Source organism: Hyla sarda, chromosome 9 (genome assembly GCF_029499605.1).
Source record: "Hyla sarda isolate aHylSar1 chromosome 9, aHylSar1.hap1, whole genome shotgun sequence".
NCBI classification, from domain to species: domain Eukaryota; kingdom Metazoa; phylum Chordata; class Amphibia; order Anura; family Hylidae; genus Hyla; species Hyla sarda.
Genome location: NC_079197.1, coordinates 29,102,245 through 29,116,930, shown reverse-complemented (window position 1 = coordinate 29,116,930; position 14,686 = coordinate 29,102,245). Strand labels below are relative to the sequence as shown.

Here is a 14,686-nt window from a genome sequence, read left to right as displayed (position 1 = left end):
GGGACTTAATGTGCGTTTTCCCAGCAGATCGCTGCTACTTGAGATCTGATAGCTGCGGCCACTAGACCACTTCTTTGTTTTGTGTAATCTGTAAAAGAATACATTTTGCTATGCAAATTTAGTCTTGGTGACAAAAGGGTTAAACACACGCCGTAATAATTTTACAAAACTGTTCTGCTTTTACCCAGGTCCTTTTGTCTAAAAAAAACCAGAATTTGTTTATAGGCGAGAGTAAGTCAACTGTGACAAATATGCAAAAACAAGGGATTATCTGGAAGGGGGGGACATACTTTTACACAGCACTGTAACCTTAGGGAATGCAAGAAGTTTATACGTTAACTCTTAATTTACCAGCACCAGATCTTGCGTGTAATTTGCTTTTAATCTATTGTACAGGGAATTGAACAGTATGGGCATCTGGTATCGAATGGGAAGAGTTCCTCGAGCTCCAGATTCTCCACAACCTTCAACGCCTTCTTCCCCGACTGCAATGGTCACATCCGCATCTGCCCCAAACCTCCCAAGGTAATCCCTGCTCTTCTTATTGGCTGTGTCATGTCATTAAGGATTTAATATTAAAGGGAATCTGTCAGCTGTAATTGCTGTTTAGAGCTACAAACACCATTTCATAGCTGTTAGGATATAGGTTGAACTTGGTGGACTATGGTCTTTTTATAATCTTATGAACTATTTTACCATGTTACATAAAGAGCAGCACTATTTCATATATCCCTAGTGGGTATAGAATAGCCTCTCTATTTCCTATACACTGCACACATACAGAATAGGGAACCCTCTCTTCTATGTCTCTATACGCACCCTAAGAAATAGTGTTACCATAGAGGACATTACAGAGCAGTAGTAAACAGTCTAAGCCATTAAATAATTTATTGGCTGACTGGGCCGCTCCTGCACCGAGCTCTTGTCTCTGAAGCAGGAAGAGGACAGTAGATCAGGTGACTGAAAGAAACAGAACAGGAGCTTTTTTTTTTCTATTTTTCCCCAGCTCTAGCAACCTATGATTTATTTTCTGTAAGTAATGAAACACTTCCTTTAACGCATATCACAGAAAAAATAATGCTTCTATATGTCACTCACTAGGTCATGCAGATGCTTTACATGTCTTTTTTATGTGTCTAGCTTCTGTATTTGGCGCACAAATCGCTCTGTTCTGCTACTCACTCATTCTGACATCCACTGCTCAGGAAGAGGCATGTGCAAGGCAAGCACTGAGCCCGCCCCCACTCACCATGCTTTACTTCCTCCTTGAGCCTGCTGTGCTGTGCTGGGTCTCTTCATTCAATTACTGCAGGCTGCTCTGTAACCCCCTCCTCTCTGTTTTCATTCTGCAGTCTGATAGGACAGGAGTGAGCTCAGAAGAGTGCTAGTCCTGCCCTCACTTCCTGGACTTTTTCTCAACCTGTGCTTCAGCTTTGACAAAGATGATGATGCAGCCAGACAGGATTATGTTCTGGATGCTATGGGGACCCCTAATGGTCTTTTTGTTTTATAAGCCATGATTTCTATATAAAGGAGAGCATTTTTTTATGAAGTATATTAGAAAGGTTAATGTTTTGCCAAGATGTGCAACATATAAAACATTTTTGATTCTGACAGTGCCCATTAAAGAAAGGCAAGCGATACATTCTTTTGCCTTTTATAAGTTCACTTTTTACTAATAATGTGTATGCTATATCTATATGTTTATTTATAAATAAATCAATATATAGTATACTAACCAAAAAGATAGGTCATGCAGAATAGGCATTGCAGGACTCCTCTTTCCAGTAGGCAAAATGCCACAAGATCACTGAAAAAGGTCACGAAGAGGAAGCAAACACCCCGACTCTTCTATCTTGGGTGGCACGGTGACTAATAAAATACCAGTTGTAATTTTATTCATGAGGCCTAACAAATTGATACCATGTATGGCAGCAATTTTTTATGTGGGGAAGCTATTGGAGATGAGTATAGCGCCATCCCACCACAGTCTCTGCATGGAGTCATCTCGCACTACTAACGTGTATAAAAAAAAAGCCTCATCATTCATCGTTGATCAGTTAACGCCAGCTCATTGCCAGGGAGTGAGACGCACTGTTCTCCGCGGGATTCAATTGGCGTCTCTTTCCTCCTCAAATAACCTGATTCATCTTCGGACTTCATGTCTCACCACAGTTTATGGCTTTGCAGGGAAATTGAATCAGTTTTGTTTTACTCGGCAAATAAAACAAGCGTCAGAATAAAATGTATTGTAATCTGGTTGAGTTAAAACGCACAGTGTTCGGCGGAATAATTGAAAGTTCAATTAATGGCGTATGGTAAAACCTGTCTGTCTGTCTGCAGATGTATGACAGCGCTCGGCGTGTCTGTAATGAGCGGCCGGCTCCTCTGACAAGAGGTTTATGTCTCTCCCAAAGTTATCATGATTTTATGGGCTGCATGTGAGACAAATCCTCTGCGCCACTTATCATGTTTGAACAGTGGGAAGAATTTACTAGTGTGCGGCAGCAGAGGGATTGCGGGTGTATGAATACAGAAATGGTGATCTATATTACAAGCCTTCCTGCTACATAAAAGAAATCCTGTTAGTATAGATTCAGGTGTATCTGGTCCAAATTTAGCTTTTTAGCTGGATACATACATATAGAAGGAGATTTATCAAGCTCCTTAGTAGATGCTTGCGCTGCTGCCAGTTGTGCTAATTTTTTTTAGTGGCTTTCTTACCACCCGCACTAAATTGCACCATCAGAATCCCGCCCCTTCATACTCACCCGCCAACCAAGAGCCCCACAGATGCACGCAAACACACCCGAGCCAAAACTACAACTTCCAGCATGTTGCTCCGTAACCTAAACTGTAGAACTATAAAGTGTAACATGCTGGAATTGAATTTTTCACCTCACAGCGGCGCTCAGCCACTTGCAGTTAGGCCGCATGAACTCAACCCCAATAAAGACCGGCCTGCACCTCAGGGGCTAAGAGCAGACGTGTACCTGCCTGCGCAGCGCCCGTCTGCAAATCTGCTCCCAGTAACAACAAGCCTGTATCACAGAAACGCCAGCAGGGGGCGGGTATTCTGAGCAGCGGCCCCCGGCTACTGAAATCAGCTCGGGGCCGCCGCCGCCCCCTCCATACACCCTGAGCGCTGGTGTGAGGTGCAGACTTGCATCGGCTCCTGCGCCTCACACCGGCATTAAAGAAAAGTAAGGGGGAAGTAGGTCTGTCCCTGCTTGCCCGATACAGGGCTAAATCTATGACTATTTCACCTGCCCGGCGCCTGGAACTACATGTCCCGGGCGTCGGGCGATAGGATTTCCACATCCCTGCAACGCTACTGGTAATAAATGGTAGATAGAGAACTTCATCCATTAACATATGGGAAAACTTTTCTGCTTTAAAAAATGCTTTTGTAAGTGGGTTTTGCTTATGTTTGATTTATTTATCAAGGTTGTGCGATTATTTGATAAATAGGTTGCATGTACCGTAAGCAAAAGTAAGTTAGAAAAAAATTGTCATATAAAAGCCATATGCTTGAAAAGAATGACGAATCTCCTTTATAGTGTTTCTTCTAGCACCCCCTCCTAGGGCAATTTTTTTCTTTTTTGGGGGTGGTAGAATTCCACAGTGATTCCCTAAGGGTCCAATCACACGGCAGAATTTCCGCATTTGCAGAATTCTGCCTCAAATGAACGCCAAATAGACTTCTATGGAATTCCACACTCCCATTCACACTTCTGAATTTCTGCTTGCGGAATTCCGCTAGAGGTGCAGGGCATCTTATTCCCCTATCCTGTGAATAGGAGATAAGATGCCATGCATCAGACTACCTCTTTAAAGCAGTGTTTCCCAGTAATCTGAGGACGCTCTAATGAGCGAAACATGTTAGAGGGGCTAGGTGTTTCTACATTATAAAGAATAGTGTTGCTAGAGTATAAAGATCTTGTGATTGGAAGTCCCAGCCAGTGTGCTAGGAGTTGAAGTTTTGCAACAGCTGGAGGTACACTGGTTTGAAAACACTGGTGGCTATAACGCCCTGTGTCCTTTGAGCTGTGTTTTAAAGAAAAACTATCAGCCTGTTCACCCACACTAAACCATATACTGGGTTATAGTGTGGGTGAACAGGAGCCCAACGAGGGGTCACTTACTTAACTATGCCCAGTAGATCCTGAGATATGTCCCCCAGAAAATTCTCTGCTAAATTCAGTAAATTGTGTGCAGGGGGCGGGGCTTAGCCAGTTCAATTAACATATCAGTTGTTGTGACTCCACATCCTAGTAAGTGGCACACAATTCACTGAGGATCTTCTGGGAGACATATCTCAGGACCTACTGGACATATTTAAGTAAGTGACCCCTCGTTGGACTCCTGTTCATCCGTACAATAACCCAGTGTATTGAGTTCAGTGTGGGTGAACTGGTTGACCGTTTTCCTTTTAATAAACAAGCCTGTCCGATAAAAGATTTGTAAATCTTCTAGAAACTGACAGCCTGTTCACCCGCACTAAAGCCAATATTCTGGGTTATAGTTTGGGTGAACAGCTTTAACAAGAGTGGTTACTTATTTTAATCTGTGAAGTAGTAGCTGCCTTTCAGGTGTAGCAAGGCAGCGGCACTTGCACTTTGCTCAGAGAGCAGAGCGCACATACCCGGCTGGCTCTCACGACCTAGTGATGTGAGAGTTGATACTTTTGTATATCCACTACAGGGCAGACTGGAAAGTTAATATTGAGGAGGCGGGGGAGCTTGGCAAGCCAGCTCCCCGCCTCCAGGAGTGCAATAGGAATAAAAAAAATACAACTGACATAACCTTGGAAATAAGCAACAGATTCAAGCAAGTAATGTTAACAATAACCCAGTTTATTGAGTTAAGTAAGGGTGGACAGCCTGTCAGTTTATCTTTAAAGAGGTTCCTGGGACTTTAATATTGATGGGGGGGGGGGGGGGTCAGACTCCCAAAAGTCCCACCAATGATCAAGTGCAGCCACTATAGAATATACAGATCTATGTCTGGACTCAGCAATGAAGAGACAAGCACTCTTCTGTGTACCTTGTCTCCCCTCCCATCTTATATTGATGACCTATCCTAAAGATGGTTCACAGAGCAGATTTTACCCAAATAAATTTTTAGAAATTCGGCAAATGCTTTGGTCATTTCATGCTGGTGCATGGGTTGTTGGGGTGATGTCTCTTGCCTCAGATTTTCACAGGCCTGAAGAGCGACTGTTGTTTATTCCCACATTTGTTTGCACCTTCTGGTGTGAACATAATGGTGAAATAAACTCACCGATAATTCCTTTTCTGGAAGTCTCCAGGACAGCACCGCTGAGATTAACTTCTCCTCCTGATTGGCACAGGAAAAAACTGAGAGGTTAAATTCTACACCCCTTCCTGTCCACACCAGTGAACACCGAAAGAAAGGAAAAAAAATGCATAAGAACACCACAAAAACAAAGGGTGGGCTATATGGGTGCTGTGATAATGTCATATGGCCCAGAGTGGACATTCCTGTCCTGATTGAACAAGAGCGAAGGGCTAGGAACCGGGAGATTAGGGCACAAAGTATTACTCTCTTGAAATCTGGAAGAAAGGAGGTCTGAATTCTCGAATCCAAGGGTACCCAGGAAGATCGTTTTTTTGACTGGGAATAAGATCTGACTTCTCCAGATTTAGAATCCAGCCCAACTTCTGGAGAACAAGAATAGTTCTCTATATTTGGAGTTCCAATTGAGGGACTGAGTCTGCCACTATCAGAATGTCGTCTAGATGAGGGATAATTAGAATAGACTCCTTCCTGAGAACAGCTACCATCTCTTCCAATACCTTGGTGAAAATTCGAGGGGCAGATGACAGGCCGAATGGAAGACAGACAAACTGAAAGTGGCGAACACTGGACCCCCACCGGATGGCAAACCTCAAATATTTTTGGGAACTTAAATGGATGGAAATGTGATAATATGCATCCTGTAGATCACCGCCCCCTCCTTTATTAAGTGAACCGCAGATTTTACAGTTTCCATCTTGAATTTACTGTAAACCACAAATTTGCTCAAGGGTTTCAGATTTATAATTGTACAAAATTTCCTGTTTGGTTTGGAAACTAGAAACAGGGAAAAATAATGACTCTGAAGAATGAATCTCTGAAGGAGAGGAACCTCCTGGATAGCTCCCAGGCTGAGAAGGTCCTGAACACCCTTGAGAACCAATTTAATTTTTTTTGGACTCTGCTGAGTTAGAACATATCTTGAAGGTGGAGGTGATGACAATATCTCTTTTATCCAGGGATTGGGAATCGGACTCCCAAACTGGGGCAAAATGAGAAAGCCTTGCCCCTACTGTCTTGGTGTCACTGTTTAGGGTTGGAAGAGAACTGACCAAAGTTAGTAAGGAGATTTCTTCCACTACCCCCTTTCCTGTACAGCCAACAGCCTGTTTTCCCTTTACCTCCTCTGGAAGACTGAACTGACTGCAAAAAAAGCTGAAAAGGAGATTTATTTTTTATTTTTAGGTTGAGCCTTATCTAAGGGCAATCCTTTTTTCTTGTCTGCTGCTTTCTCTAATATTGAGTCCAGATTTGGACCAAATAAAAACTGACCATGGAATGGAAGGGGACAGAGTTTACTTTTAGATGTAATGTCTCCTGACCAAGATCTTAGCCATAGTACATGCCTAGTGGTATTAGACAAAATAGCAGTACGAGAGGCAAGTTTTACAGATTCAGCTGAGGCATTTGACAAAAAATTCGAAGCCATTTTAAGAAGAGGCAGGGATTCCAAGATCTGGTCTTTGGGCGTATCAGACTGAAGATGGAATTCCAGTTGGTCTAACCTAAGACTCCTAGAGTTCTGGTCACAAGTAGAGGCTACACTGGGTCTTAATAAAGATGAAGCAGCCTCCCAGATCTTTTTTTTAACAAACTCTCTGCCTTTCTATCCATAGGGTCTTTTAGTTGCGTAGCATCCTCAAAAGGCAGAGAGGTACGTTTAGCTACTTTAGCAACCGGGATGTCAACTAAAGGCATGGTATCACAAGTGCTAGAGTCTGTTTCATTGAAAGGGTGGCGCCTTTTCAGACCTTTAGGGATAAAATAATTATTTTCAGTTTTTTCCCGTTCATCCTTAATAATTTTATGTAAATTAGCATGAACAGGGAAAGTACAAGACTTTGTCTACTAGCACTCCAAAGAGCTCATCAGAAGCGGCCAGAAGTGATGTCAGAGGCCAGCGTTCCCGCCGGAAGGAGAAATGACTAGTCTTCTCGACGGAAGTGACATCATTTGGAAATGCTCGCGCGTGTCCGTGAAGCCAGGCCGCGGCTGAGGAAGCCGGGACTGCCTACGTGCACCATGTTAGAAGGAGGACCCCGTGCAATGATCCGGCATCCTCCGTACTCCTGGAGCGGAAGATGCAGAAGCGGACCGGACTGACGGGAGAAATATGACGGGGGTACGATGCTCAGTACCCCAAGTCTACTAGGCCCTGGTAAGGACCTTCTTTTGCGCAGGAGACCTAGTCCCCTGCACCTCTCAGTACTCTTTCCCTGACAGGGACAGGACAAAACACTGGTGTGGACAGGAAGGGGTGGAGAATTTAACCTCTCAGTGTTTTTTCCTGTCCCAATCAGGAGGAGGAGTTAATCTCGGGTGCTGTCGTGGAGACGGAAGGGGGAAAAAACCCTCGTAAACAAAAAAAACACACAAAAAAAGAAGAAAAAACCCTGACAGACAAAAACCCTAGACTTTTAGTAAATCAGGGCCATTGTCTTACCCTCTTTTCTTTTTTCTCAACCAAGGCTCTTCTTTGAATGTCACATCATTTTTTTTTTTTGTAGTTTTCAAAGTTGAATTTTTTTTTTTTTTTTTGTGGTGATATCTTCTAGAGTCTTTACAATCTGTTCATATTGGGGTGACACTAACATCCTATGGTGTGAAATCCCTTGTGCACTCTCGGTAAAACTCTTCAGAATCTTCGCGTTTGCATTAAGTTTATTGTAATTGTTTCAGTCTTTACCTAATTTGATGGAGTTTATTCTAATTACAAATGTAGAGCGGTTGTTTGTGTCAGTTTAGTTCCTCCAAATGATGATTAATTGTAAAGACTGTAATTTGAATGGAGACGTGTCCCGGATTATTTCCTGGGGGGAACTAGTCTTTATACTGGTATTTGATTTGCCATATGCTCACGCTCCATATGCGGGGGAACGATGGAAGCTCAGAGTCTGCAAAGCGCTTTCTCATCCTGCACTCAAATAGCTTTTTATTTTATTTATTTATAGGAAACTACAAATAATATTTAGAAATCCCCACGCTGAGAGGGTGGTCACCCACATATAAATAGGGGGTAGGAGATAAGTTATTTTTCGACGGAGATATCCTTTAAGAGCTGAACATACTGTTTTCATGAAACATACCTCGTGAAGGTATCATGAAGAAGAACAGTGGTCTCAAACTGTGGCCCTCCAGGTGGTGCAAAACTTCAACTCCCAGCATGCTCGAACAGCCGTTGGCTGTCCGGGTTTGCTGGGAGTTGAAGTTTTGCAACATCTGGAGGTACCACGGTCTGAGACCACTGAAGAAGAAGAAAAGATTATGGAATTGTCAACAAAATAATCCTAGCTTGAACTTTGTTCCTTTCTTCTTGTGCTTATATGTTTCCTAAATAAATTAAGGCCTGGGTTTAGCAATATGCTCACACCAACACTATTGACCATAGAAAATACTCAAGTATCAGAAAAATATTAATCTTTATTAGTAGCAAAAATTATGTAAAAACAAGTAAAAACAAAACATATAATGATTAGGTACAACAGGACGCACAGGCAGAAAAAAGCAGGAGGTGAGGGCAAAAGTAAAATGATCACATATTTGTACAGGTATACAGCGGGGCATATGTAAGAATGGTAAAAATCATCAGGTGAAACGTCAACATTAAAGGGTACCTCTCATCAAATAAACTTTTGGTATATTTTAGATTAATGAATGTTGAATAACTTTCCAATAGCATGTTAATGAAAAATATGCTTCTTTCTATTGTATTTTTCCCGATCAGTCCTGTCACCAAGCATTTCTGACTCACGCTGGAGTCCTAAACACTCAGAGCTGCCAGCCTGCTTTGTTCACAGCCAAACAGGCTGTGAACAAAGCAGGCTGGCAGCTCTGAGTGTTCTCCTTTGTGAACAAAGCAGACTGGCAGCTCGTAGTGTTTAGGACTCCAGCATGAGTCTGAAATGCTTGCTGCCAGGACTGGTAGGGAGACCCCTAGTGGTCATTTCTTCAAAGTGGAAAATTAAATAGAAAGAAGCATATTTTTTAATAACATGCAATTGTAAAGTTATTCTGCATACATTAATCTATAATATATCAAAAGTTTTTTTGATGAGAGGTACCCTTTAAAGTGCACACTGATGATAAAGGTATCACCAGTGGAGCTGTGCTAATTCACATAGATGAGTGAACTTCTGTGGGAGGGACAATGGCTACTCCCACAGGCAACAATGGTATAACAATGAAAGAAAAATGTAAACAGATCAGCAATAAATAACAGGACACCTGGACATGCACCCCACAAGTTACCTCTCACCTGTAACCCCGAAGGCTTTTCGCAATGCTGCTTCATCAGGGGTCGTGTCTAGCAGCATTGCGAAAATGCATTCAGGCCAATATGCTTTTAGGTATTTCTTAGCAATATGCTGTGTTCCAGCTTTCTAGAAGAGCAGTAACAGATCAGCTTTGCAGGGTGGAGCCTTGTTATGGACCAGGGATACCTAAAATGCAAACCAATATAAAGGGGAAAGTTAATTGGCCAACACAGACTGGTGATCACTAAATATCACTTTCATCTTCCTCACTACATGATTCTTCTATTTTACTTATTGTGACCTTATTTTTAATTTTTTTATTTATTTAGGTATTCATGCACATTTTCTGGCACATTTTTTTTACTTTGGAGTTTTTTTATCATGATGCTCTGATGTCATCTTTGGTCTACCCAGATGATTTCCATTAATCATCTTTCTATTTTCTTTATACTTGCACCACATTTTACCCACAACTAAGTGGGAACAACCAACATCTTCATCACCCTCTGTGTTGGATTTCCACCTTAGAAGAGTTTTCGAACCATTAAAGTATACCTGTTGTTAACAAAAACTTTTGACATAATGTAGATAATACCATTTAATGTATATTTGTAGTATACATTAATTAAAAAATTTGTATATTTTTTGGGGTGAAAAAATGCTGTCCCTATATCTATTGCCTCTGTGTCTCTGAGGAGTCCAAATACAGGAAGTGAGCGCAGGACAAGTAGAGCTCTGTGCAGGTTCCTGGCTTGTCAATCATCCTGATGTGTGAGCTGTGTCGCAGAGCCTCACTGCACAGAGCCCTGCTTGTCCTCCGTGTACAGAGCCCTGCTTGTCCTCCGTGTACAGAGCCCTGCTTGTCCTCCGTGTACAGAGCCCTGCTTGTCCTCCGTGTACAGAGCCCTGCTTGTCCTCCGTGTACAGAGCCCTGCTTGTCCTCCGTGTACAGAGCCCTGCTTGTCCTCCGTGTACAGAGCCCTGCTTGTCCTCCGTGTACAGAGCCCTGCTTGCCCTCCGTCTACAGAGCCCTGCTTGCCCTCCGTCTACAGAGCCCTGCTTGTCCTCCGTCTACAGAGCCCTGCTTGTCCTAAGTGTACAGAGCCCTGCTTGTCCTCAGTGTACAGAGCCCTGCTTGTCCTCAGTGTACAGAGCCCTGCTTGTCCTCAGTGTACAGAGCCCTGCTTGTCCTCAGTGTACAGAGCCCTGCTTGTCCTCAGTGTACAGAGCCCTGCTTGTCCTCAGTGTACAGAGCCCTGCTTGTCCTCAGTGTACAGAGCCCTGCTTGTCCTCAGTGTACAGAGCCCTGCTTGTCCTCAGTGTACAGAGCCCTGCTTGTCCTCAGTGTACAGAGCCCTGCTTGTCCTCAGTGTACAGAGCCCTGCTTGTCCTCAGTGTACAGAGCCCTGCTTGTCCTCAGTGTACAGAGCCCTGCTTGTCCTCAGTGTACAGAGCCCTGCTTGTCCTCAGTGTACAGAGCCCTGCTTGTCCTCAGTGTACAGAGCCCTGCTTGTCCTCAGTGTACAGAGCCCTGCTTGTCCTCAGTGTACAGAGCCCTGCTTGTCCTCAGTGTACAGAGCCCTGCTTGTCCTCAGTGTACAGAGCCCTGCTTGTCCTCAGTGTACAGAGCCCTGCTTGTCCTCAGTGTACAGAGCCCTGCTTGTCCTCAGTGTACAGAGCCCTGCTTGTCCTCAGTGTACAGAGCCCTGCTTGTCCTCAGTGTACAGAGCCCTGCTTGTCCTCAGTGTACAGAGCCCTGCTTGTCCTCAGTGTACAGAGCCCTGCTTGTCCTCAGTGTACAGAGCCCTGCTTGTCCTCAGTGTACAGAGCCCTGCTTGTCCTCAGTGTACAGAGCCCTGCTTGTCCTCAGTGTACAGAGCCCTGCTTGTCCTCAGTGTACAGAGCCCTGCTTGTCCTCAGTGTACAGAGCCCTGCTTGTCCTCAGTGTACAGAGCCCTGCTTGTCCTCAGTGTACAGAGCCCTGCTTGTCCTCAGTGTACAGAGCCCTGCTTGTCCTCAGTGTACAGAGCCCTGCTTGTCCTCAGTGTACAGAGCCCTGCTTGTCCTCAGTGTACAGAGCCCTGCTTGTCCTCAGTGTACAGAGCCCTGCTTGTCCTCAGTGTACAGAGCCCTGCTTGTCCTCAGTGTACAGAGCCCTGCTTGTCCTCAGTGTACAGAGCCCTGCTTGTCCTCAGTGTACAGAGCCCTGCTTGTCCTCAGTGTACAGAGCCCTGCTTGTCCTCAGTGTACAGAGCCCTGCTTGTCCTCAGTGTACAGAGCCCTGCTTGTCCTCAGTGTACAGAGCCCTGCTTGTCCTCAGTGTACAGAGCCCTGCTTGTCCTCAGTGTACAGAGCCCTGCTTGTCCTCAGTGTACAGAGCCCTGCTTGTCCTCAGTGTACAGAGCCCTGCTTGTCCTCAGTGTACAGAGCCCTGCTTGTCCTCAGTGTACAGAGCCCTGCTTGTCCTCAGTGTACAGAGCCCTGCTTGTCCTCAGTGTACAGAGCCCTGCTTGTCCTCAGTGTACAGAGCCCTGCTTGTCCTCAGTCTACAGAGCCCTGCTTGTCCTCAGTCTACAGAGCCCTGCTTGTCCTAAGTCTACAGAGCCCTGCTTGTCCTAAGTCTACAGAGCCCTGCTTGTCCTAAGTCTACAGAGCCCTGCTTGTCCTAAGTCTACAGAGCCCTGCTTGTCCTAAGTCTACAGAGCCCTGCTTGTCCTAAGTCTACAGAGCCCTGCTTGTCCTAAGTCTACAGAGCCCTGCTTGTCCTAAGTCTACAGAGCCCTGCTTGTCCTAAGTCTACAGAGCCCTGCTTGTCCTAAGTCTACAGAGCCCTGCTTGTCCTAAGTCTACAGAGCCCTGCTTGTCCTAAGTCTACAGAGCCCTGCTTGTCCTAAGTCTACAGAGCCCTGCTTGTCCTAAGTCTACAGAGCCCTGCTTGTCCTAAGTCTACAGAGCCCTGCTTGTCCTAAGTCTACAGAGCCCTGCTTGTCCTCAGTGCACAGAGCCCTGCTTGTCCTCAGTGCACAGAGCCCTGCTTGTCCTCAGTGCACAGAGCCCTGCTTGTCCTCAGTGCACAGAGCCCTGCTTGTCCTCAGTGCACAGAGCCCTGCTTGTCCTCAGTGCACAGAGCCCTGCTTGTCCTCAGTCTACAGAGCCCTGCTTGTCCTCAGTCTACAGAGCCCTGCTTGTCCTCAGTCTACAGAGCCCTGCTTGTCCTCAGTCTACAGAGCCCTGCTTGTCCTCAGTCTACAGAGCCCTGCTTGTCCTCAGTCTACAGAGCCCTGCTTGTCCTAAGTCTACAGAGCCCTGCTTGTCCTAAGTCTACAGAGCCCTGCTTGTCCTAAGTCTACAGAGCCCTGCTTGTCCTAAGTCTACAGAGCCCTGCTTGTCCTAAGTCTACAGAGCCCTGCTTGTCCTAAGTCTACAGAGCCCTGCTTGTCCTAAGTCTACAGAGCCCTGCTTGTCCTAAGTCTACAGAGCCCTGCTTGTCCTAAGTCTACAGAGCCCTGCTTGTCTTCAGTGTACAGAGCCCTGCTTGTCCTCAGTGCACAGAGCCCTGCTTGTCTTCAGTGCACAGAGCCCTTCATGTCCTCCGTCTACAGAGCCCTGCTTGTCCTAAGTCTACAGAGCCCTGCTTGTCCTAAGTCTACAGAGCCCTGCTTGTCCTAAGTCTACAGAGCCCTGCTTGTCCTAAGTGTACAGAGCCCTGCTTGTCCTCAGTGCACAAAGCCCTGCTTGTCCTCAGTGCACAGAGCCCTGCTTGTCCTCAGTGCACAGAGCCCTGCTTGTCTTCAGTGTACAGAGCCCTTCATGTCCTCAGTGTACAGAGCCCTGCTTGTCCTCAGTGTATAGAGCTCTGCTTGTCTTCACCACAGAAGGTCTGTAAGCACATTTACTTTTAACTGCATGCCAATTTGTTAGGCTTGTGGCAGTATTTGTTTAGAAATGCAAAAACGCTGTAATATTTTTTCAGAATTTTTTTCCTTTTCCTTGATCTGGAATAACATCTGCTGCCATTGATTGAAAAAAATGTTTATTTCATAGAGAGAAGTCTCACACAGCTTGAATGTTCTGCTATAAACTAAACGTTTTGTGTCCTATCTGTGCTTTCTGCATTTGCTATGGAGTAAAAACGCTGGTGACCTCCATTAAGTTTGGTTGTTTGCTCTCACCTTTAACAGGGGGGTGTATGTAATATGTGGATAGCCTTTATTCCTCTTACAGACTGTAGTACTGTGATGTTATATGTTCCAAGCTCCAAATCCTCTGCATAGACCATCAGCCCCTGCACTTGTTTGCTGTATGATTTGTGGGAGGAGCTGCCTTCAGAGAGCTGAGCAGGTCACATGGTTAGAGAATCTAAAAACAAGGATAAAAACACTCCATGATGTAATTCAAACAGGGAAAACAATGGTAAAAGAGAAGCATGAAAGCCGCTCACCTGACATGTTGTGTAGCCACATACACAACAATGGTGTTATGTTTAGGTATAAAAGTGACGTCCGCTGCCCTCCGGCTAGATAATATGTGCAGGTAAAGGTAGCCTGAAGAAGCTGTGCCAGCGCAGTGAAACGCGTTGCATCTTGGGATTAAAAGTTTTTTACGTTCTCACCTGGCTGTGCCTCGAGTCGTTCCTGCGCTATGTTGACATGGTTAGAGAAGCAGTGAATATAGATGAGGGAGGTATGTGCAGCCTTAGACAATCAGGGACAATCTCACACTGACATGCTCTGGCACCCTAAGAACTGAGGAGAAGGAAGTGTGATGTTACAAAGTGAAGTGTTGTCTACACCCCGCAAAGTAGACACATCATGAGATAAGAACCACTGGACTTCCTGCCTGGAGAATGGCTGGAGTTATCCTTTAAAACATAAGTACAGCATTTTGGTCTTGAAAAAAAGTGGACCAAACCCTAAAGGACTATTCAGAACCATGATAGATTAGACACATTTCCAGGCCAAGAATGCTTCTCATTACGGTAAATGTTCATCAAGTGTATTGATTCTGTACCTGCTTGTACAGACTTTGCATTGTGTTTAGTTGTTACACAAATGGTAAATGTATTGCTCAGGATGCATTCATGTGTATCGTTTGTGTTTGATTTACTCTTGACA

General features: G+C 44.8%; 1 protein-coding gene across 3 annotated transcripts in view; it reads left to right on the top strand.

Moving 5' to 3' along the window:
* MVB12B (multivesicular body subunit 12B) overlaps positions 1 to 14,686 on the top strand; it is a 117,376-nt gene that overhangs the window by 48,995 nt on the left and 53,695 nt on the right. For all 3 annotated transcript variants that reach the window (XM_056540967.1, XM_056540965.1, XM_056540966.1), the window contains exon 6: positions 397 to 525. In XM_056540967.1, coding sequence (XP_056396942.1) covers positions 397 to 525 — 129 coding nt within the window. The remainder of the gene's footprint in view (positions 1 to 396; positions 526 to 14,686) is intronic.